The sequence below is a fragment of the Ambystoma mexicanum genome, chromosome 12 (assembly GCF_040938575.1).
Source record: "Ambystoma mexicanum isolate Mex_15411 chromosome 12, UKY_AmexF1_1, whole genome shotgun sequence".
NCBI classification, from domain to species: Eukaryota; Metazoa; Chordata; class Amphibia; order Caudata; family Ambystomatidae; genus Ambystoma; species Ambystoma mexicanum.
Window position 1 is genome coordinate 295,043,376 of NC_090936.1, and position 25,417 is coordinate 295,068,792.

Here is a 25,417-nt window from a genome sequence, read left to right on the forward strand (position 1 = left end):
CTTGCCCGTCAGTGCATCCCCCAAGGCTCCCGGACGTGGAAATTCACTTGAGCAGAACAACTCGCACTCCCTTTTGGAACTGGAAGCGATGAGTTCTACTTGAGGAGTTCCCTGAAAGGAGAAGATCTCCTCCAGAAATTTCCGACTGAGTTCCCACTCATGGGAGGCCAAAGTCTGGTTAAGCCATCCGCTGTAACATTCTCCTGTCCGGCCAGATGAGCCGCTGTCAGGGAGACACTGTTCTCTAGAGCCCAGAACCACAGTCTCATTGCTCCTCTACACAAAGGCAAGGACCCCAAGCCACCTTGTTTGTTGAGGTAGTGCATGTCCACTGTATTGTCCGCCAGGATCAGCACAGTCTTGTGTTTCACAGAGGGGAGGAAAGGGACCGGGACCAGGGCCAGCCTGATCACCCTCTACTCCAGCAAGTTGATGTGTTCCTGAGTCTGCGCGGGAGGCCACAGTTCCCTCCATGTCAGTTCTGACAGGTGAGCACCCCAGCCAGTCAGAGATACATCTGTGACCACTGATACCTGGAGCAAAGGCTGACGAAACAAGGCGCCTCTCAGTAAGTTGTCCCACCACGCGAGATCTTGGCCATCTGGCTCGAGATCTGTAGAAGGTCCGACATGTGGCCCTGGAACTGCGACCATTGGCAATGCAGAAGCCACTGAAGCGATCTCATGTGCAGCTTCGCCTCCGGCATAACTAGGATGCAGGAGGCCAAGAGGCACAGAAGGCACTGGAAAACCATGGCAGGGTTTGAAATTGACAGGAGCTGGGAGCTATTTAGCTTCTAACAGAGTAGAGCCTGGTTAGGTTGAAACCAACAGCTACTAGGAGCCACGTTTGGCTCCTAGGGCCAACTGGTGCCTTTCAAACATGTAAATGTGACATTAACTTTGAATATTTGAGAATGTTAATAAAAGAAGAATTAGAACAGCTCCAATACACATTTAAACAAAATGGTTCATCCAAAATGGACAAAGAGTTAAAAGGAACAACTCTGGTAGCCCCTGGTTCCCCTGATCTAGCTCCTGCCTACAGGGTGATGTCCGAAATCCAGGAGCTGGTTTTAGCTCCTGCTCATTGAATCTCAATGTCGAACCCTGCAAGGTACAGACTTTCTTGTGATTGGAGGACACTGACCATTGGAAAGCTGTTTACCACTCGATCCTCCGGCGAGAAAGCCCTGCCCAGGCGATTGTCCACGACTACCGCGATAAATTGGAAAAGCTTAAACTGTGCAAAAGAGTGCATGTGTGGAGCAGATGCTCGGAAACTAGCTCTGGCGAGCGAGTTCGGACGAGCCAGTTGTTCAGCTACTGAAAGAAATGTATGCCTTCCCTCATGAGGGGAGCCGCTACCAGTGCCAGTAGTTTGGTGAAAACCCTGGGTGCTGACGAAAGATAGAATGGTAGGACCTTGAACTGGTAATGCTGTCGGCCCATTAAGAACCTCAGGTACTATCTGTGCTTTAGATTTATCAGCACATGGAAGCAAGCGTCCTAAAAATCCAGGGAAGCCAACCAGTCCTGCAGATCAAGGACTTGCCGTATTTGGGCTAGAATAACCATCTTGAACTTGTGCTTGTGTAAAAACAAGTTCAGGAGCTGCATATCCAGAATAGGGCACAAGCCTCCGTCATTCTTCGGCACCAGAAAATAGGTGGAGTACCACCCTCTTCCTCGTTATGAACATGAAAGCAGTTTGATTGTGCTTTTCCCCAGAAGCTGACAGACATCCTCTAGGACGGAGCAAAAAGAAAGAGGTGATGGCTGGAAGGTTTCGAATGAATCTTAACCACTCGCATTGCTCTGGACAACCCTCCAGGACAACCCTCCAGACCATCGTTCTTCACCTGCCAAGCCATGACAGATGGGGAAAGACCATATGCAAATCAGGCTTAGCCCCACCCCAAAAGTGGCAGTCCAGCCCGAACTGCTAGGTCACATCCCTTCTGCACGAGACCACAAGCATCCCCAGACATGTTTCAGCCTTGTTGGGCCTCATCAGTGAGGAGTAGCTTGGGTCTCTAAGCCCAGCAGGCACGGACCCGCGTCTGGGCATACCCGTCCCACTCAGGGTGACAAAGCAAAAACAAAGAGGTGATGGCTGGAAGGTTTAGAATGAATCTTAACCACTGGCATTGCTCTGGGCAACCCTCGAGACCATCGTTCTTCGCCTGCCAAGCCATTCTAGGACAGAGACAAGGGGATGGTCAGAGGATCGTGGTTCAGTGACCATTGGAGAAACGGGAGGCAATAACCCTGACGGATGACCTGTAAGGCACAAGCGTCAGACGTGGTCTCCGGCCTTGCCATGCTGAACAAGGAAAGCCTCCCTCCCACCGGTGACGAGTGAAGAAACCAGCCACTGCGGTTTGGCGCCCTAGAGATCGGAGGAAACAGCGGTTGCTGCAACAACTCTCTGCTGGGTACCCCCCTTCCTCTACCTCTCGGGAAGTGCCTACCTTGGCCCTTCTTCCTGGGGCAGGTTTTCGGCAGCCCCACTGGGCAAAGGCCGGAAAGGGGCACAAGAAGAGGAAGGAGTAGAAGGCTGTTGGACTGCAAGCCCTAAAGACTTTGCAGTCACCTTAGACAACTGGATCTTCTGGAGGGCATCAGCAGACTAGGCACCAAAAAGGTTCTGCCCGTCAAACAGCATGTCTAAAAGCCCTGTCTGTACGTTTGCCGCAAACCTTGTCATTCATAGCCGAGAATTAACCTGACCAGCATGCTAGTGGCCATGGACCTACCCACGCAATACGCTGTGTCCAGATCAGATTTCAGCTTCTGCCGTGCCGCCTCCTTGCCATCCGAGACCAAGGACAAAAACACATCACACATCTTTCCCCCCTGGGGCGTACTCCACTGCATTGGCTACTGATGACCAGAAGGAATATTTTGCCATATCACAAGAGGCGTTCATAGACCGAAGTGCTAGACTGCCTGACGCTAACACCTTATCCCACAAGTCAAACCTCTTACTCTCCCTGTCCTGTGGAAGGGACGAAAGGTAAAGGTCTTCAGGCTCTGTGTCGCGGCCTCAACCATCAGGCTTTCAGGTTAAGCATGGGCGGAAAGGAAAACTGGGTGTGACGGAGCGGGACGGTGCTTCCTCGCCAAGTCCCCGTCCACTGCCAAAACAGATGCATGTTTTCTCACACTTCAAATGACGGGTCCTCCACCACCATATTAAAGGGCAGGAGCATTTCCTTCTTTGGGGTACTGTCCAGAATGTAACAGAGCTTGTATTGAACTCTGGACCTCGATAGAGCAGAGTGCGCCAGAGTATCGGCCACCTTAGCCATCAGGCTGTGGGAGGTGGCCTGAGGCTTACCTGGGGTGGGAGCTGGTAAAATGTACAACTCACGGAAAATGTCTAAGCCGCTGGCCCCTTGAAGGTCCTCTGCCAAGTCCAGCACGCCCTCATCTCCCCTGTAAAATTCCTCTGGGAATTCTCTCGCCTACCTAGAACCCATGGGTTCAAAGCCAGAAAGGGACCTGGTTGCCTTCCTCATCCTAGATGCCGTACACCTTAGACATAAAGGCATCCCTGGGGCATGGGACATATTCCAGCGGATCCCACGATGCTGATCGGCACTGATGACGACGCCCGAGGGTGGGGCATGGAACCGCAGAGAGACCTTGTTCTCCTTCAGGACCAAGGCCGAGCCCTTAGGCATGCAAGAGTTGTCTTCTGAGGGTACGCTACTGGTCGCGGAAGACACAGTGGTACCCTTCGGCGCTGCAGAGCGGTGACTCTTTTTCTTTGAAGAAGAGTGGCGATGACAGGACACACTCTTGGAGCGTGACCTCTTCAGACGCTTGTTCTCCACTCGCGGAGCCACCCAATCTTCAGAGTGTCGATCTGTGCTGTGTAATCTCGACCAGGACCACAGAAACTCACCCTTCGCCTTGTGGACAAAAGTGAAGAACTTTGCCGCCTGTTCGCATAGGGCCTTTGGGTGCATGGACTGACACGACCCGCAATCCTGGGTGTCGTGGTCCTCACCAAAGAAGTCCAAGCATATCCGGTGCAAACCCGAGACCGACACGTGCAGGCCACAATCTGCACACGCTTTGAAACCGGAGGCCTTCGACAGATTCGGCATGATGTTTTCAAAAACTAGAAGCTCGACAAGCATGTTCCCAGATTAGCAGTCAGAAGTGTGCAGAAAAAAGGAAATTAGGTCATGGAGCGCTGCCCCCCCTATAAATATGTGCTGGCCCGGGGCACAGACGCATCGGACGAACCCGAAATAGAGCCGTGATGTGCCTCCTGACGGCAGAAATGTTTCTGGATAACAGCTGCGCTGGGATAGGGATATCATAGATGACAAATCCGTGACAGGAAAAAAATCCATTAGAAAGGCATATGATACAATAGGTACTGCCAATTAAGGGTTCCGAGTTTATTTGTAGACACCTTTTTAAATGTGCACACTTTGTGCACTTTTGGTTGATATGATTTGGACCGTTTCTTTAGTATTTTTTTTTTTTTTTTACAAGAACTTCCATCCATTCCCCTCTTCTAGTCCTCACCCCCAGCCCCCCACCTTTCCCTCCCCCATCATCCCAAATACAAATTCACATATACCCATAAATGTATATTGTGAAGAATCGGAGGGCGACCTCACTTCTCCCACCTCCCGATATCCTCCTCCGAGGTGGTCAGGGAAAGGCTGTCGCTATTGGATCCTGACCCTGGGGGTGGATATGCGAGGGAGGACTACCTGGGCGGAGAAGACCTGGGGAGACGCAGTATCCCCCCCATTTCCCTTTTCCCACAAGTCTGACATCCCCCAGGCCTTCCCTATTTTCACCATAGTTCGTTCCCCAGTAGACACAAGTCGAGTACTGGGATGAGAAGATACAATCCAGAGACCTACATTCTCCTTTCATTGACACACACACACACACCAACACCCTGGTACTGGGACGAAGAAGAGGAAACCAAGAGCAGTGCAGAACTCCCAAACCAGCAATGAGCGGTCTAGTTCTTTTTGGACCAATCAACCTGGTGGGAGGTTTAAAAGCAGCCAGAATGTAGAAAATGGTGGCAGCTGTGGAAGTGGGTCTACAGATTGCTGGATGAGAGCAGCCATCTCCACGAAGGCGGTGCGGCAGACAGACTGCTTGAGAACCCTTGGAAGGTGCAGAATTATTGCAGCGGGAAGTGAGGCTAAAGGAAGCATGAGGCCTGTGGCAGAATAAGGAAAAGGAACCGGCGTGAGCAGGCGAAGGCTCGAGCTGCAAGAGACGCATTGGTGGTGGGAGCGAAGCCACGGAGAGCCGTTGGAGAGGCGGAGCGAGGCGCTGCACGAAGCCTCAGTGGAACGCCGGAAGCACCAACCGGTGAGTCAACCTAGGAAGAGGGATACTGGGTCAGCAGGCAAACATGTATGACTTAGAAGAAAGTTAACATCGATCTAAATGAAAGAAAGCATTTTGAATATTGATATGATGAAAGCAACCACGGTTGAATACCGTTATGAATTAAAGCAGTTTTGTGGAATCACACGATGCAAAAGAAAGCAAGTACGGTTGAATATCGTTATGTATGAAAGCAGTTTTGTGGAATCACACGATATAAAGGAACTGTGTAACTTGAGAGAGCCATAAAGAAACTGTAAATTGAGAGAACAAGTAGTGGCAAGAGTCATAAGAATATATGAGAGTGCAACAAGTGAATAGTGGCAAACAAGCAATGGTAAAGCATCACAAGAATGTGAGTTGAGAATAAATCAAGCACCACTGTGGAGCTGAAACGGTGGCAACGTGCATATGAGGAAGAAGCAATTAAGGTGTGTCGGTTGCGTGACCTGCAATTGGTTGACCGTGTGGTCTGACAACTGCGACCAGACCGAGGACACCTACCTATGAAAAGGCCACTTAAAATACTTGCAAAGAAGCTTGTGATTGAATATAAAGGAAATCTTGTGTGAACTGATATTATCTGTACTTTGTGACATTGGTGGGAGACAACCAAACCAGAAGGAATTGTGTTTTTGTAACTGTTGAAAGATTTGAAAGCTTGGGGAAGGAAAACCTTTTACAAGCCAAAAGCTGGAAGAAGCTCTGAACTGTTTGTTATTTGAACACTTATTCTTTTGAGGCTAACATCCATACACATTGTGAATATGATATGATATTTTATTTATATTGCGCCTACACACAAGTGTTTGAAGGCGCAATGAGGCGAGGGAGGGGAACAAGAGGGAACAAGACAACAATCATATTAGGCCCAGTGGCACTGAGAACGTGCAAGTGCAGGGGAGAGGGAAGGGGAGAAGTGCCAGCGGAGGGGGAGGAGGAGCAAGTGCAAGACATAGAATCAAACACTGAAAACATGAAGTGCAGCCAGCAGCTGGCAGTGCAAGGGTTAAGTGCAGAAGAAATAGGTGATAGATAAGTGCAAGTATGGGGGGTTGTAGGGTTGCAGATACAGCCCCAAGTACAGGGTTGCCAGGGGGACAGTGCAGGTGTGCAACTGGGAGGGCAGGAACCTGGGCCCGTGGTACATAGGGTAGCCAGGTAACCAATGCAGTATCAGACAGGAGATCAGCAAGGTAGCGGAAGTGAGAAGGCAGAAACAAAGAGGAAAGTCTTGAGCTGCTTCCGGAACCCGAGATGGTTTCAGAGAGGCAGGGAGGCTGTTCCAGACAGAGGCGCTAGCCGAAGAGAGAGATCTGCCCCCAACTCGTTGCTTGGAAAAGCGTCTGACCCTCAAGGAGTTGGAGATGGAGGAGCAAAGTGCTCGAGTAGGACGATACTTCAGAAGAGAAAGCTGGAGATATTTTGGTGCCAGGCCCCAGTAGGCCTTGTGGACAATGCAGAGGGTCTTGAACTTGATCCTTGCAGCCACTGGGAGCCAATGGAGAGATTTCAGTGCTGGAGAGACAAGATCCCTGTGCTTGAGGCCAAGGACAAGTCTCGTAGTCATGTTCTGGATGAGTTGGAGAGGATGGAGAGTAGAGGCAGGTAGATTTAAAAGGAGGCTATTACAGTAGTCAAGCATCGAGAGAACCTGCGCTCTAGATACAATGAGCTTCTGCGGGAAGGAGAGGAAAGGAAGAGTATCTCTGAGGAGGTGCAGTTGGCAGTTCGACTTCTTAGGGACGTCGGAAATATGAGGAAAGAAGGAGAGAGAGGAGTCAAAGATAACCCTGAGGTTTTCAGCCTCGTAGGTGGGAGCAGGATGAGAGCCAAGGGAGGCCGGCCAGAGAGTGGCGGGAAAGAGGGGTGCGGATGGGCCGATGAGGAGGACCTCCGTCTTGCTTGCATTCAGGCAGAGATCATTGGCGGCGCACCACTCCTGGATTGCAGTCAGGCAATCCGGGATGAGACAGGGAGAAGAGGCGGCAGAGGAGAGCCTGAAGGCAAGCTGGGTGTCATCCGTATAGCACTGGAAATTGGGGTAGAGAGCGGCAATGCGGTAGGCAGGAGGTGCCAGGTATTGGTTGAACAGCCAGGAAGAAAGGTTAGACCCCTGGGAACACTGCAGGTGGAGAAAGAGATAGAGGAGAGGAAGGACGCAAGTTGGAACTGGGAGGGTGAGTCAGAGAGGAAAGAAGTCAGTCAGGCCAGCGCCTGAACAGTGATACCAAGGTTATCACAAAGCCGGTTGAGCAGGCAGGCATGGTTGACCATGTCAAAGGTAGAAGAGAGATCAAGTAGGATGAGGACAGAGGGGAGATTAGAATCAAGGTTAGAGGGCAGGTCTTCACAGATGTGCAGGAGAGCAGTTTCCGTGCTTCTGGCTGCTCTAAAGCCAGACTGATGGTCATGGAGACAACCAACAGATTCAGTGTGAAGATTAAGCTGGTAGATGGCCAGCTTCTCCAGGAGTTTGCCCAGGAAAAGAGTAATAGAGATCGGGTGATAGTTAGCGGGAAGGGATGGATCGGCTGAGGGTTTCTTGAGAAGGGGGTACAGAAGGCAGTGCTTCAGGGGGAGAGGAAGGATCTGGAGGTGAAAGAGTGGTTGCAGAAGTCAGCCAAGGCTGGGGCGAGGGCATCAATGTGGTCCTTGATGGTTTTGGAAGAACAGGGAAGAACCTGTTTAGAAGAAGTTTTCATAGATCAGACTTTTCTTGAAACTTTATCAGGGGAGAAGAGAGGAAAGGCAGAGAAAGGAGGGGAATGGCCGGAGGAAGAGGAGAGAGTAGAAGGAGGGGCAGGAGAAGCCGAGAGGGTTGACAGGATGTCCTGAGTTTTAGAGATGTAGTGAGAAGCCAGGGCTGTAAAGAGGGCCTGGGAAGGCACAGGAGAGGTAGAGACTGCAACAGAAAAGGTCAGCTCCTTGCAGATTTTAAAGAGTTTGTTGCATTGTTAGAGGGCGCAGAAACGCAGGCTTGGATGTGAGCTCTCTTCTTGGGGAGGACAGAGTCGGCATTGACTTTGGAGCAGGCGGCAGGCCTGTTTGTCAGAGGATGTACAGGATGCCAACCATTTCCTCTCAGCCACCCTACACTTGCGTTTAAGGGTGACGAGGTCTGAGTTGTACCAGAAGTTGCACTTGATTTTAGGCTTCATGCGAATCCTCATGGCATAGGCAAGTATGTCGAGAATATCAGAGATAGGAGAGTGGAGCAGGGAAAGGGCTGTGTCAGGGTGTGAGTCAGCCAGAGGTGCAGGAGGGTGAGAGAAAGAGGCGGCGAAAGCCTTAACTGACACACGCTTCATGTGTCGAATGACTGAGAAGGTGGGTGGCAGTGTGGGGGTAGGCTTGGACTGAGGGGTAGACAGAGAGAGAGAGATGAGAAGAAAGGAGAAAGTGGTCACTCCAGGAGAGAGGAGTGGTGAGAAGGTTAGAGAGGGGGAGGTCGGAGAGATGAGAGCAACAAGAGTGTGCCCTGCAAGGTGAGTCTGGCCAGCGGGAAGAAGAGAGAGAAGGGGAGAGAGAGAGAGAGAGAGAGGTAAGAAGAGAGAGAGAGAGAGAGAGAGAGAGAGAGAGAAGGAGAGAGAGAGAAGGAGAGAGAGAGAGACAGAGAGAGAGAGAGAGAGAGAGAGAGAGAGAGAGAGAGAGAGACAGAGAGAGACAGAGAGAGACAGAGAGAGACAGAGAGAGAGAGAGAGAGTTACAGAGGTCGCAAAAGAGTCTTGTGGCGAGACAGAAAGCATCCAGGTGGATGTTTAAGTCTCCAAGGAGGAGGAGTTGAGTGGTCGAGGCCAAGAGGAAGGTGGAGAGGTCAGACCACTCGGAGAGGAAGGAGGCGATCTGACCACATGGCCGGTAGATAGTAGCCACTGTGAGAGAGTGGCCAGGAGAGAGAGAACTCCTACAGACCAGGAATTCAAAGTAAGAGTAGGCCTGCATAGGAATGATAGAGGCAGGGAGCCAGTCGGGGAAGATCAAGTCAACACCCCCACAAGAGCGGTTGGATCTGGGAGCAGAGAGGATCTTGTAGCCATCAGGAAGGAGAGTGTCAAAGCTCATGACAGAGCTGGCCATGAATGACAGAGCTGGCCATGAACCATGTCTCGGTGAGACCAAGGACATCAAGGTCATGTTCTTCCAGGAGACGGCCAATGTCAGAGGAGTGTTTGACAGCAGAGCGAGAGTTAAGAGTGGCTAAGTGGAGAAGGTTGCCATCCTTGAAAGATTTCCGGGGAGGGGGTACAAATCAGAGGTACTCCATGCGCAGGTGTAGAAGGGGCCCGAGGGAGGGCAGAGGAGGAAGGAGGAGAGGTCAAGATAGCCGAGGAAGAGGGCGCCAGAGAAGTGACAGAGGGTGGGGCAAGGATGCTGGAGAAGGGAGAGAAGGAACAGCAGGAGATGAAAGGAATTACAGCAGGAAGCGTCTGTCAATGACGAGGTGGTTGCCCCTGGGGCCTAGGACCAAGACGGTGCCATTGAGGTAAACATTTAAGATGACCTTAGAGGAGTGGAAGGCAGAAAGGAGGACCTCCCACTGGATGACACCATTAATGGGAGAGGAGGAGTAAGGAAAGAGCACAGAGACTATATGAAGAGTCCATAGGTCTGGCGAAGGAACGACAAAAGAGGATGTCAGTGAGGGTTTGTCTGGAGGAAGTGCTGGTGTATGCATCAGCGATAGGGAGGCCTGGGTTGGAGACCAGGATATCCTTTTTGAACTTCTTCCTACCAGACTTAGCGAGAAGGGTAGGAAAGTAGATAGAGAAACAGTTGGAAAAGATAGGAGAAACAGAGAGCGCCATGGGTGTAGTGGAGGGGGGTGAGTGGGGAGTGAGAGAACAGCAGAGGAGGGGGAGGAGACACCGAGGGGTGCAAGCAGAAGAGACAGCACTTGACTGGGAAGAGCACAGCAGGTAGAAGCACAGGGGTCACTGGGCGCAGCTGAATGTACAATAAAGGCAGCAGATGGAAACAGTGGTATACAAATAGATGTGAGGGCAAGTATAGGTTTTGGACACAGACCGACATTTACTTTGGACTTCCTGACAGACTATCCGTAGTTTCATTTGGGTAGGGAAATCCCACATTAGCCTAGGGCAAGTTAGGCCTTTTTCCCACCTTCTTTTTGTTGAATAAAGGTGTATAGTTCAAAACTTATGTTCAGTTTTCTGTGTCTACTTCATGTTGCCTTCTGAATATGTAACTGGTCTATTTTGACTAAAATGCACACGTTTAAACAGCTGTCTACAAATAAACGATTACATTGATAGATACAATTCAGTGAGAACTAATTTAAAAATCATAATTCAAGTGGATTAATCCTGATGAATCTAGTGTCATTAGGCTGCTCTTTATATCAGCGTTGATGCTGGGGAGAGCATGGGATAGGGAGGAAACTAGATACAAATCAGTGGCAAAGCTTTGAAATGCACTAAGAGGTTTACTTTTAATGTTTACATTAAATTAAATGTCTGATGTTGTGCAGAGTATTACTGAAGACAAGATCAAAGTCAAAGACTAGATGCAGGCAGGGGCTTGAGAGCGTCCTCACCTGGGGTATTGTAGTTCGCTCCCGTGGCTGGCATTGAATGTGATCTTCATAAGAGTACTTCTTTCACTTTAATCAGACAAGCAAAAGCTCAGGCACCCTTCCAATGGTCTAGTTCCCAGAAGCGGCCATCTTACAATTTCAGCTGCATTAAGTTCAAAGTAAACTAATTCTGTTCAAATGGAAATTACATGCCAATATTTAAAAATTGAACTGATGACATCTAATATATCCATTGGTCCTCGTTATTAAAATGTCTGTCTTACCTAATACATTCCTCTTTATTAAATTCCTGAACAATAGTCTTTCCAAATGTAGCTACTACATGGAGAGTACCATTTGTTGACATTTGTGTTTTTCTCAAATAGACTTTCCATTTGTTTCCACAGTTTGGGTGCTCTAATTGCATACATTATAATTAGCAATCTGGTATACTTTAAAAGCCACCTTTACAGAAAGTATATACATGGGTGATAGTGATGAAAATTGCATTATGGGAAATTTAGTTTGATACAAAATTAGGCTTAGTGAATGAGCGATTCCATTGCTTAACGTTTTACTCTGAAATCCTACTCTTTACATCATGAATCCTTTTATGTCAGCATTTGTAAGGAGATAATAAGGTCAAGATTAGTAGCTACGGACTCAGAAAAAGTAGATGTCCCCTCTCTAGATGCCACGCCAAACGTTAACCACTCTCCACAGGGCCTCGGACAACTTTGAAGAGTACATCTTTTCAGTAAGAGACATTCAGCGGCTCTCTGTGTTTTAAATAATTTGATGTAAGACTAAACAGAGAATGGTGCCAAAAACACACACAACTCATGACAGCACTACAGTGTGTTTCTTCTTCTCTCTCCCTCTCTCTCTATATATATATATATATATATATATATATATATATATATATATAGATAGATATATAGATAGATATATAGATATATATAGATCGATCGATCTTTGGACACAAACCATGTTTGCGAGACATTGAAATAGTGGGTATGCAACCTAAAAAGAGCAGGCAAGTTGGGTATGGTCATGCCTCATGGACTATGGAATCCTGCCCTTGAGACATAAAAGGTAATGAGATTATACTAAGCAAGGAAAGTCTTCTACATTACAGTCCATTGTAACTAAAATTGGCACTAAAGAAGGCCGTTTCAGATAAGTCCTCAACCAAAACATGCAGGCCAGCAGATTACCATTACATTGTATTTTCAGATTTTCTTTATAAAAGATCGAAATTAGTCAAACAGACAAATAGGGAAAGTAATGTAATATAAACTATATTTATGACCAATACACATACAGCAGAAATGTGCATAGGCTGTAGTATCTTTTTGCATAATGACTGAATGTGATAAATTAGGTTTGAATGTTGATTGAATGGACTGACTGAATTAGGCTTGGATCAAATGATTTCTCTAATTCTGTATGGCTGTGAAAACAAAATAATTGATGGTTATATTATATCATTGTTGAGATTTGTTGTATACACTAATGGTGACTATTGTACATTTTAATAAATAACATTTAAATCAGTGTTCATGCCTGATGCATAACTTCAGCATAATAACAGAGCGTTCATACGTGTTGTGTACAACTTATGACATCAGTTAATCCTAGTGAATTTCCTTTATTATCCTTTCCCTGCCGACCCCCGTAATCACACTGATGTTCTTTTTCTCGGTTACTTGGGGCACTTGCCCTAATCTTTGAAGTACATAACAGGCAGATAAAAAGACTTGGGAGGGCTGTACAGACCATCTACTGGTGGCAAGACTAGAGGATTCTAACACTTTCTAATACATAGGAATTTGGTTTGCAGAGAAATTATATTATTTCAGATGGTGCCACTGCAGGTGTGACAAACTAACTTTATGTGTTAATGTCAGAAAAGACAGACATTTCTGTGTCACTAGTTTAGAAACCCAAATCCATCACCATATAATCAAATAAGAAACCACAGGCAGCAAAGGTAGGGGCAGGATTTATGTCCATATAGCTGTGCAAAAATAAAAGGAAACTTGTTATATCATCGGCTTCCCAAGCGCAGTTTTGTTATAGGGTTTTACACAAATTAGCCTTCTAAATTAAAGTCAGAAAGAAACAATTAGTTGTTTACATTAACAATAAACTTCCTAACATATCATCCTCCGACCTTGGATGGCATGGCTGTTCAACACTATTTCAGGCCTGTACAATTCTGCTTGGCCTACCCCATGTGATACAGACCACCATCTTCAGCAGTTATTTCCAACACATGGTTAGAAGTGAACCAGTGCCTAGAGACCATGTCACCCTATTCCGGTTCTCAAGCAGCTCAACTCGCCCTCATTAATATACATAGCCTGCATTATGGGGAGCACCTGCGTCAGAAGCCAACATCATGCTCACTCTGCCCTATGGGTTGTTATGTGCGTACCAACTAATCAGAACCCTTGGCATAGTACTTCCAAAAACATGGCTCCGGTCACAGCATCCCCTCCCAGGTATGGCTGCAGTTATGCTCTGTCCGTGGTTTATGTACGTGCAAAGCTCATCAGAAATAAAATGCAGCCGGCTCCAACACACTACAAGTACGCAAAGCTAATGGATGGAAAAGCTTTGAATATATCATAACCACTATAAACTGCGCTGCAAAGCCTTTTCCAATGTTTTTTGTGCCTTGTATGCCAATACAGCCAGGAAAATCATATTTCAGGATTGCTTCCCCTCCTAAAGTGGCGGACTGGTATCAACAGTTAGGCCATATCCCTCTGCACAAGACCACAAACAACCCCCAACATGTCCAGGCATTATGAGTGAGTTGTAGCCCAGGACAATAACTACACCAATCCTGGAATCCACATGTGGTTATACTCATGCCACTTAGCCACTGGCAATTGCCTCAATGTTGGAATGTTTCATTTAAAGCTTTTCCATCTATTACTCTTCAGTGTAGCTATGCTACTAAACCTTGTTCTAATATTTCTGCTCCTTTAACATTAAACCACTATCACAGGATATTCTGGCAAGTAAACAAACGCTGCTCTTAATACAGTATTCATGACATTCGCCAATGGACCATGCCATTTAATGTGCTTGAGAAGAAGCTTCTTCCAAGTAACTTCAGGTGATAATTGAGTATTCTGGAAATATTCATACATTGAAATGTCCTAAATGATCTAAAATGAAATAAATTAAAATACGCCCTTCAATTGAGTAATATTACCGAAACAAGGAAGAAAAAAGTGGCACGATTAAGTCTACTGTGTCATGCATTCTGCTTCAACAGTAGTCAGAGAAGAATAATAGTATATGTCTTCGAACCCTTTAATACAGAGAAAAGGTTCCCTTGTTTGATATAATACACACAGTGCATAGGCATTCTAACATTTGATCCACCAACATTGCAGGAAGTGTTTTTCTCCAGCAAAACATCACAATCTTGATTTTTTTGATCAAAACTAACCTCCACAAAGGCATCTGTCAAATCGCTTGCTCTGTCCATCACAGGTAAATGGCGACCTGCCACAATTTTGACTTTCAGCTTCCCTGGCATGATTAGGTTTGTTCATTTACCTACAAAAAAGCCAAAACTACATGTTATTCATCAAGTGGTAGCAGGTGGAGTCAAGGTAAAAGGTACAGGAGTTTGTACATAATCTATAGAACAAAATAATCAATACCTTAAAATATGACAGGGTGAGTTTGTGGAAGAGATCCATCAATTCACTCAACAGAAACCAGCAAAACATTTTCTTGGCCTACATGTTAACCATGCATCTCCCTGTACATATAAGCATGGACACATGCACACATTGTTCTATAGAAATCTTACAGTAGTATGTTTAGCAAACAGCATTATTAAGATACATTCTGATCACTGCTCCCAAATAAGAAGCTTCTCTCCATTTTCGCTTGGCCTGATTTTGTAATCTGAGGTCTTACTTCCATTTACGAGTGTCAGGTGCAGAAACAATACAGTGTAAGCAGCTTTTAATTAAAAAAAACATTTATTCTCATAATTACTCAGAGTGGTAGATCATTTTCATTATATGAAGCATCTCATTGACAATCGCCAGACATTTGCCTGGAGTTGAGGAGGGTGGGAATTTTAACTTTTTTAATACAATCTTTGCAAAGATTTTAATTGGGATTCAAAGGTCAAAGACCCTCACCATGAGGGGAAGAGTGTATGATTTTCATTGATGTCCTATAGCTGCCATGGCATTACCTTTCTAACAAAAGACGCCAAATAGCGATTGATAAAAAGCTTTGAATTCACCGTAAACATTGGCACTGCATTTTGTCAGTTTCCATCCCGTCGGTATAGCCTGCATGCGCCATTACATAAGGAAATCCGCCATATACATATCAGACTTGATTTTCAACAAATGGGAACTGGGTGCAGTGCAGACCAACCAAGTACAATTAAAGGAGTTATTTACAGATTTCTTTCAATCACCGTTTGGTGCCTATCGCATCTCCCAAAACACAGATAGCTGCATGATAAACTACACCACCTCATTCTATTCAACATCAATGTTCCATCAAATGTATTACCAAATTCACTGAAGTCCCCACTAGGACTCTAACAAGTTGATAAAGGAAATTAATACAATTCACCATACTACAAACATGGTTAGCCAAACTAGCCTTCAATGGAGGAACTACACAAGCACCAGAAGAAGGCAGTTATCATAAAGCAAACTCCAGCTGTATCGAACTAGACCGCAATAAAATAATGGTCCTGAATTGGTAAATACTTAAGACCAGCGACATTTTTACCAAAAAAAATAAACAATGGCACCACAGACAGTCTTCTCCTTTACCAGATCAAAAAATTGCCATATTGCCGCACAAAGGAACTCCCCTCCTTAGAAGCCATATCAGTTCTTGTCTTCTCTTTGCTCTCACGCCAATGTCGAAACACAGTATTAATAAACTACCGAATTGCTTCCTTCTCATCTACTTTGGCCAAATCCGGCACTGAAACATAAGACTTATTTGGGTCAATAATGTTGTATCAACTCTAATATTAGAAATCTTGTCCAAAAAATAAGCATTCCCCAATTTAAGAAGAACAAATTACTTACCCCTGGTAATGTTCTTTCTGATGGATGTTCCGACCTCAGATTCCTCACCTTAAATATATCGATATCCTGTTTTGCAGTCTCTGAAGTTTTTCGACAGCAGTTGGTGCTGTGCGGCATTGAGTCGATGACCCTCGATGGTTAATGTTCCCCTGTCCGGACGGGACTTCATTGATAGTATAAATAGCACGTGCTGAGCCCTTTGCCTCTGTTCTTAGTTTTTCCCTCTTTCTGCACAGCTGACTTGAGGATTAACTAGCCTGCATGGGTGCTGAAAGAGAGAAGTATATTGAAAAATGCACACACAGTCAGAGGGGTAGGCCGATGAGGAATTTGTGGGAGGAACACCCATCAGTAGGAACATTACCAGGGGTAAATAATTTGTTCTTCTAATGGATTGTGACCTCCACAAATTTCTCAGCTTAGATGGAGGTGGGACAAGTGGATTTTTGTATAATATTCGGATTACTGATTGATATTGTGCAGAACCGCTTTTCCAAATCGAGTGCCCTGGCCCAACAGAGCATCCAAGCAGTAATGCTTTGAGAAAGTATTTGTATTTGGTATTTAAAACGTGCTACTGACAGACGGAACTGCATCTCAGATGTTCAATACTTCATGTGAATAGAACCAGCTTAATAGTACTCATCAATAGCAATTGTAAAGACAGTGATTATTTAAACAGGTAAGTCTTTAGAGCTTTTTGAAATGGTGTGAGAGAAGTCATGCTTCGAATATGAAACAGCAGCAGGGTCTACAATCTCAGATTGTTTGTTGAGAAACACCCGTCACCTCTATAGACAAACTTTTAGGGTGGCTCCACCAGTAAATGTTTATCCAGGGAACGTAACCGACTCTACGAGAATTAAGTTTAAAGTTCTATGTCTGGTATTTGTTTCATCATATTTGTTTCATCGGAAGCCAGTACATAGAGCGTTACAGAGATGAGACATGGGTTGATTTAGATACTCTAAATATCAGACGAACACCCCCATTCTGGGCCCTCTGGAGTCTTCTGATATTTTATCTGGGAACCCCATAAGAACACTGGAGTGAGGACCAAGTTGCAGCATTGCAAATGTCCTGCACTGGAACACCTCTTTGGAGTACCAAAGTGGTTGTCGCTCTTCTGGTGGAATGGGCTCCCAAGGATATATTTCCCTGCAATGAAGTAGCACTCCAAAATGCATACAATGATTCAAGGTGATGCAGTTTGTTTGGTCACGCCTTGGGTTAGCCTACGTCCGATTTAACCAACAAATAGTTGGCCATCTTGCCTAACATTTGCCATCCTGGAAATGTAGAAACTAAGAGCCCTTTTCGGGTCCAAATCTGTGTAACCTCTCTTCAATCTTAGAAGGGTAAGCAGGTGGATATAAAGCTGGTACAGTCTGCGTCTGATGGAATTCAGATACCACCTTGGGAAGGAGGGACGAACCCACAGGACTACCTTCTCCTTGGAGAATTTAGTAAAAGGTGGTTTGCATTACAAAACCTGGAGCTCACCCACTCAGTGAGCAGAAGTGATGGCTACCACAAAGATGGTGTTCAGGGTTAATAACCTGAGGGGATAAACATGGAGAGGTTCAAATGGAGCTCCCATAAAAAATATGTTATTACGAAGTTCAAATCCCAGGACGGAACCAGAAAAGGTACGAGTGGGAAAGTATGTCAGTCCTTTGAGGCATTGTATGACAATCGGGCTCTTAAAGAAAGAGCAGGGTTCTTGCTTGTGTTTTAAAATTGATAACGCTGTCAGGTATCTCTTGACGGTAGCCACCTGCAGCCCCTGAACGGCTATGCATATCAAAAAAGAAACAACTGCAGGTGTACTGAAAGAGAAAGCATCTAAATCTTAAACTCGACGCCATCTGCAAAACTTGTTGCAATAGCAGCATTATAGTGCTTTTATTGCAGGCCTTCTGGCAGAAAGCAACACCACCATCACATCTTCCTTGATGTCCCAATCTTCATATTTTTACCTCTCACAAATCAGCCATGAAGGTTCAGAGTTCTGATTGCTGGGTGAAGAAGACGGCATCCCTCCTGTGAGCGTAGGTCCACTCTCTGGGGAAGACAGAATGGAGGGCAGATTGACATGTCTAGAAGGATCAGGTACCACGGCCTGCTGGCCCAATCCAATGTAATCAAGCTCACGGATATCCCAAACTTCCTGATGACATGAGGAATGATGGGGACTGGTGGAATGCGTACAGGAGTGAAAATTAGCAGTCCACTACGAGCACGTCCCCCAGAGCTCCTCTCTGAGAAAATTCCCTGGAGCAGAACAGGTCTCATTTCCTGTTGAAAGTGTACACAAACAGAACTACTTGAGGGGTTCCCCAAATTGTGAAGCTCTTTGGAAGGACTTGCTGAGCCAACTCCCACACGTGGGAGATCATGCTCTGCCTGCACAGAGTGCCAGCTGTCGAATTCTCTTCTCCAGCTAAGTGAACAGCCGATAGAACAGCTGATAGAACCTGTTTTGTAGCGCCCAAAACCAGCAATGCATTGCTTCCCTGCACAGTGGTCGTGACCCTAGACCTCCTCTTTTGAGGTAACGCATGGCCACACTGTTCCCAGCCATTAACAGGACATTCTTCCCCTGTATAGATGGCAAAAAGGACATCATCCTGTGAGGGAAGCATCCGTGACTACAATTATCTCCGGCCAGTTTGTAAAAAAGGTTTCCCTATCATCACATTCTCCTTGCAGGCCTACCACAGGAGATCCAGTGACCTTGCTTGGGACCTGAAGAAGGTCTGTTAATCCTGCCTGAGAATTGTGACATTTGGATTTGAGGGCCCACTGGATGGACCTCATCCATTGGTGAGCTTCTGGTACCCGGAAAATGCAGGATGCCATGAGGACCAGCAACCTCAAAGTCGAATGCGGTCAGATATTGGGCGTTCTGAAATCTCCTTACCATCTGCAAAATATGCTGAGTCCTCAACTCAGGAGGCAAAGCCTTTCCCGGGGAAGAGTCCAGGACCACGCCAATGAATTGCAGCTTTTGAGAAGGTGTCACTCGGGAATTCTTGAAAGTGAGGAAGATGCCCAGTTTGTGGAGAGAATGGCAGGTGCTCTTGAGATGTTCTAGAGCCTGTTCAAGAGAACAAGCTCTGATCAGCCAATCATAGGCCGTCATCTGCCTTTGGTCCAAAAAGGTTGGACCCATCAAAGGGCATGTCCAGGAGCCTTGATTGGATATAGGTGGCAACCTCAAGACGTGCGTAACCACACAAAACTCCTGATCATGGCACTCAAGCCCATACACTGCCCCAAAGAGTCTGACCCATCAAGGCCTGACTGAAGGGACTAGCAGGATGCCTCCTTACCATCACTGATGAGATTCTTTAAGCCATCTCTCATCTCGCCTTCGGAAAAGTTTTCTGCCTCCTGGGAAATGACATTCCATAGTGTGTCATTTTATTTTACCAGAGCACAAGATGCATTGATGGCTTCAATGCCATACTTCCAGCAGACAATAGCCTCTTAGCCAGTGCGTTTTATTTCTTATTGTTCCTATCTGGGGGGGATAGTAAGATAAACTGTGGCCTTTGAGGTGGAAGAAGCCACCTGCACCACCAAACTCTCTGTTGAAGGGTGTCTGGAAAGGAATTCAGGATCAACAGAAGAAGGTGGTCTGTACTTCTTCACCAACTCCTTGCTCACAGCAGGAGTGGTGTCCATTTTGCCAATTTTCCCAAATAGGGTTCCTTAGAGCTGTATGGAAAGGCAGCAGAGGCTCCTTACCCAAAATATCTGCAAGGTCATACTGGGTAATGTCTTTAGCAGGACGTCCCCAACACATATACTAAATCACCCTATACATGACCGTACCATAGGCCACATTAGCGTGCAAGTGTATGCCTGGTGTGTCAAATTCCACCTCATGTGCAGTATCCAGACCCCTGGCTTCTTTCAGACAAGAGGCTAGGTCTTCAAGCCAGGCCTGGTCCGAAACCAACTCTTCTGGAACTCTGGGAGTTACAAATCGTTCATACCCAAAGGTAACACTGAAAGTGGTCTCTGAGGTTGATGTCGAAGGGCCCTCCGACTCCTTTGCGGAGGAAATCACAGATGCTTTTTGCTTAGTTGAAGTCTCCATGGTCAACGCTAGACGAGACAACATCAACAATATCTTCATACTCAGATTTTTGGGCATGCTGGTCAAAGCTTTGCTGGATTCTCTGCCGGTCTTGGAATTCAACAACCTTTTTCGACTCTTTCGAGGGAACCGAAGTGTCCGCTTTCGGAAAGTCCTCCATCATCTTTTCTCTGAACTTTTCCCATTCGGCTGCAGAAGCGGCTCATCAGGAAAACGTACTTGGCGCTTGTCGAGCGAGGAATTGGAGAATGAGGAACAATGGCGTTGTTTCTTCAACTTCTCCTTTTCAGACAAACCAGAAAGAATCAAGTGTACTTCCCACTATATTAGAATAGCCATGGGGAAAGTGGTTCATTTAAAACTGTATAGACTCCCGGAGGGCCGTAAACCAATAGTGGTTGAGGAAGTAAACAAAATGCTGCATGTAAATATTATCAAGCCTTCTTTGAGCCCATGGTCCTCCCCTATCGTGTTGGTCACTAAACCTGACCATTCCTGGAGGTTCTGTATAGACTTCTGTCATGTTAATGCGATTTCCGACTTCGATGCCTACCCCATGCCACGCATCGATGACCTAATTGATTAACTCGGAGCAGCCACCTTTATATCCATCCTAGACTTAACCAAAGGGTACTGGCAGGTACCAGTGTATGGGCCAGAAGAGTGTTTTCAACACCCTTAAGACTGTTTCAATTCAAAGTCCTCCCTTTTGGCTTACGCAGCGCACCAGTCACTTTCCAACGCCTAATGGATAAAAGCAAACGTCCCTATTCCGATTTCTGTGGAGCTTATATTGACGATACATGCGTAGGGCAAGACCACCTTTTCCATCTTCATACATACTATTAGGAGAGTACTCAGACAGGCTGGCCTAACTGCCTAACTGCTAATCCATCTAAATGCAAATTGGCATAGTGAGCCATAAAATATATCAGGTTTTTTGTAGGGAACGGGAATGTACAGCCCCAAAATGAGAAAGTGAGAGCCATCCTAGATACACCTACACAAGACTAAAAGGGATCTTGGAGCCTTTCTAGGGTTAATAAGGTATTACCGTAGGTTTATCCCAAATTTTTCAGATGAAACAGATAGGCTAACAGATCAACTCAAAAACGCAGAACCCCAGAAACTTCATTGGTCTGAAGAGGATGATATATGTTATAACACCTTAAAGCAAACTGTGCCAGAATCCAATCCTGAAGGTAGTAGACTTCTCCAAAGACTTTGTATTGCAGACGGACGCCTCCCTTACCGGGTTAGGAGCAGTCCTATCTCAAGTCTGCGACAGATTAGAACATCCCATCTTGTTTACAAGTCGCAAACTCTTCCCAAGGTAAAAAAAAAAAAAATGACTCTGTGCTGGAATTAGAGACCCTGTCACCAAGTGGGCTATTATCCACCTTAGATACTACCTCTCAGGCAGAAAGTTTACATTAGTCGCCGACCATTCTCACCTAGTTTGGATTAGCCAGCGCAAAGACTCAAACCCACGTCTCATGCAATGGTTTCTAGACCTGCGGCCCTATTGCTTCACAGTGGAACACCGGAAAGGTAAACACCATGGGAATGTAGATTTCCTGTCCCGGTTCCCCTGTGAAACAGATGAGGCTACATTGCATGGAGGAAGGGTAAATGAGAAACATGAAGGTGTCTCACCCGCTAGTCCCCGCAGATTTGTCATCCAGGCGGCCAGGACACGGCCATCGCTATGGATCCAGTTCCCGGGGGTGGACCAGTGGGGGAGGATCACCTGAATGAGGGGTGTGGAAGAGGGAAACCGAAGGTTGAGACGCGGTACCCCCCTTCCTTGTAACACCTTTTCCACATCCTACCCTGTAGGATATTTAGAAGCTCTATCCCCAAACCCCCTTTTTTCCCCCCACACAAACACTTTCTTACATCATGACAGACAACTGACTAACACCAGAGCCGTTTACCTGACATGTCCCAACACACGGGTCAGGCAATAGACAATAACCACACATACCCGACGGCCCTTTACCTTCCGCACAGGGATAAAAGGCGGAGCACGAGAGCACACTACGAGCAGGGCCGAATGCACAAGGAAACAGCTACACCGGACCGGCAGTCCAAACAGAGGATAAAAGTGGCAAGACCTGGAGGGACGACAAAGGGGGAACTGCCCTTGCCCTTTCCAACTCCGACCTGCAAAGACTCAGAAAGGGATATCAAAAGACCGGGATTTACAGCTGGCGTGTGGAGTAACAGATGTCAACTGTGCACAGTGGCCTCCCTCATTGATAGCAAAGGCAGGGAGGCATGCTGGCTACGTGGTACCGTCTTTGGCTCCAGAAGCAATACAAGCCAACGGGTTCAGCACAGCCGGGGAGTCGTAGGAAGCTGATAGCAAACAGACTGTGTTGAGCCCAAGGTTGCAAGTGGCAACATTATATGAACACAAGGAACTTGGGAACAAATAACTTGTGTGTGTTTGAACTTTTGGAAAAGCCCAGAGAAGGGCTAGCTGCAGATGGTCAGGAGCCGCAGGAGTGCTCATTCAAAGGACTCTCGCTTACCCCTTTTGTGTTGAAACTGCAAGTACCAGAAGGCCCTAGGAAAGGGCGGCGTGAGGTGTCAGAGCCATCCTACAAGGGTCACGTCAAATCCCCTGTACTATTGAAAGTCTCTGACTCAATGCCAAGAGAAACCTAGTAGAAGGGAAACCATGCTTTCTGATGAGATGAAACAAATCATGAACTGTGTTAGAAGTTCATGAACTGTAGATGACTATGTGAACCAGACAGAGGGATGCCAAGGGAAAAGCTAAGAGAAGTAAATCCTGCATCGTGATAGTATTGATATTCAGAGAGAAAGACCGTAGTGAACCCGGCAGAGGGAGGCCCACGTTGCAAGAAGGATCCGAGCCCGGCAGAGGGAGATACAAGGGGCGAAAAGCAATCGCCCAATGTGCAGGATCACAGAAGGAACTTTTGTTTGTTTGTTGTTTTGTATCCAGCAGGTCTTCTAAGGAAAGAGACTTTGTAGAAAAGAGACTTGGCCCCTAAAGGGTCTGGTATTGTTGAATGGAATTGTGAACCTTGTGCTGGAGAGGCCCAGGAATATGCTGTGCTCAGTCATTCTGCCTTGTCCCATGCTTAAAATGTGGGGAAGGGAGACCCAGCCATACCATCCTGACTTATGATTTTAAGAGCACATCTTTCTTTTCTGGTGAACATTATCCCACAGTCTTTTGTGGTAAGGAATGGCAATAGTTTTTTTTAGTATAGGTCCTTTTTATTTGACAAGACGCGACTAGGACTGTCTTATTATTATTATTTGATGGTTTTAACTTGCTCCCCTCTTAGCTTTAGATTAAGCATTTCTCTCACCCAGTCATACAGTTTAATAAACACCCTTGATCTGTGATCACTTGTGTCTGTCTTTACTGTTACCACCACGAGTTCCTTACACGATAAAGAGGAAAAATGACAGGAATCGCTCCTGGATCTTGACCATTTAGAATGTGAGATTGTTTCTTGGGCCTTTCTTGAGATTTGTCCCCAGTGGAAGATGGAGACTTGGAATCCGACCAACCTAGGGTGAGCGTAAATCTTCGCTCTTTCAAGGCCTTGCTGGTCAACGATTGGCAGGATTTGCAATAAATGACTTCATATTCTTCGCCAAAGCACCAGAGACAAATCCTGTGCGCATCAGTGATTGACATCTTCAATTCACACTCCGCACATCTCCTGAAGCCCATCTTCGGTGTAATTGTGGAGATTTTACTAATAAATGGTGAAGACGTTAGTCGAGAGATTCGCTGAGGTGAGTTGAACCGTTTCAAGAGCATTCTGTGAATGCAGAAAAATGGAACTGAGGCAACGGGTACAGTGTGTGAAATGTATACTATCATCAACGGGACATCGACTTGATGCAGCACAGTCCCCTCAGCTGTCGAAACATTTCCGAGACTGCAAAGCAGGGTATTAATTTATCCAAGATGAGCTATCCGTGGGAAGACATAATCCATTAGAAAGGTAACTTTCACAAAAAAAAAAAAAAACATACACGGACCCCATGCCATCCAGTGTAAAGGTTATCCAAAAGACAAGAACCACCTAGGTTCAACATTGCATTTCCTATAACCAAGTGTTGGGCAACACCTAATCAGAGCCATAACCTCTTGGAGCACAGAATAAAATAACCAACTCATTATGGACAATATTTAGACTGATGTGATAAAGGCAATCTTCCTGCCGATTCACCAAAGCCAAGGTTTCTCCCGTCCATGCAACTTGCTATTAGGATATGCTAGACATTTTTTAGATGAGACACATTGAAATATTGCTGTATTAACTATATTAAAAATGATGAATTTTCTTTTAAATTGAATAATTTTAATTGAAATTAAAGTTGAAGAATTTCCTTTTCATGCCACGCCGATTATTACATTAAGGACTTTATTCACTACATCTTCTCCCACCGCTTTGCCCCACAGGTCTTTGACTCTGGTACTTGAGCTTCCTTCCAGCACAGAGCCTGTGTGTGTTTAGAACTACACGGTCCGTCATTCCATGGTTGGCATCCCCTCTGTGCATTAATATACGCGCTGGCAAGACACACAAGTTTCACCACTTTAACTTCTGTTGTTCAATGTTTATGCACAGCCTTTGATCGCCATCTTGCAGACATTTTAAGATGAAATTTCATTCGCACACAGATGATATGCAGCTGTATGTGAAAGGATATGGTTCCTCTGACACCTTCGAGGCCTTAGACAAGTGTCTAAGAGTGACACGGCAAGGGATGACAATAAACTGGCTTCAAATTAAACCTTCGAAAACCGGGGTATTGTTGTTAGGCTCCCCCCTACCTCCTTAAAGACTGATAAAGTATCTCACCTTCCCCTACCCTCCTGGATGTACCCATCTTGTATGCCAAGAAAGTCAAGACTGTTGGATTCATATGGGACAATGATCTGCAACTTGTTGTACAGATCAAGGAAGTTGCCAGAGCATCTTTTTATCGGCTATGGCTACTGAAGAAGACTTACATTTGTCTCAGTAGATCTACATGCTCATGTGTGGGAGTACTCATCAACCCACATTTAGATTATGCCAATAGTCGTTACGTGGGTATTGCTAATAACCGGTTATATAAATTGCAGACTGTTCCAAATGCTGTGGTGCGCCTCATGTTTAAGCTTACTAAATTTGTTAATGAGTTACATTGAAAATAACTGAAATTAAGTATTTGGGATTCCCGATATGCAACAAAGAAAGTAGCGGTCGATTAACTAACAGATTAAGGACAAAATTGATACCATTGTATGTCG

At 45.9% G+C, this 25,417-nt stretch overlaps 1 protein-coding gene across 7 annotated transcripts in view; it reads right to left on the bottom strand.

Annotated features, from left to right (window-relative positions):
- C2CD5 (C2 calcium dependent domain containing 5) overlaps window positions 1-25,417 on the bottom strand; it is a 2,654,621-nt gene that overhangs the window by 2,509,944 nt on the left and 119,260 nt on the right. For all 7 annotated transcript variants that reach the window (XM_069628452.1, XM_069628454.1, XM_069628457.1 and 4 more), the window contains exon 2: window positions 14,387-14,496. In XM_069628452.1, coding sequence (XP_069484553.1) covers window positions 14,387-14,476 — 90 coding nt within the window. In that variant the 5' untranslated portion in view covers window positions 14,477-14,496. The remainder of the gene's footprint in view (window positions 1-14,386; window positions 14,497-25,417) is intronic.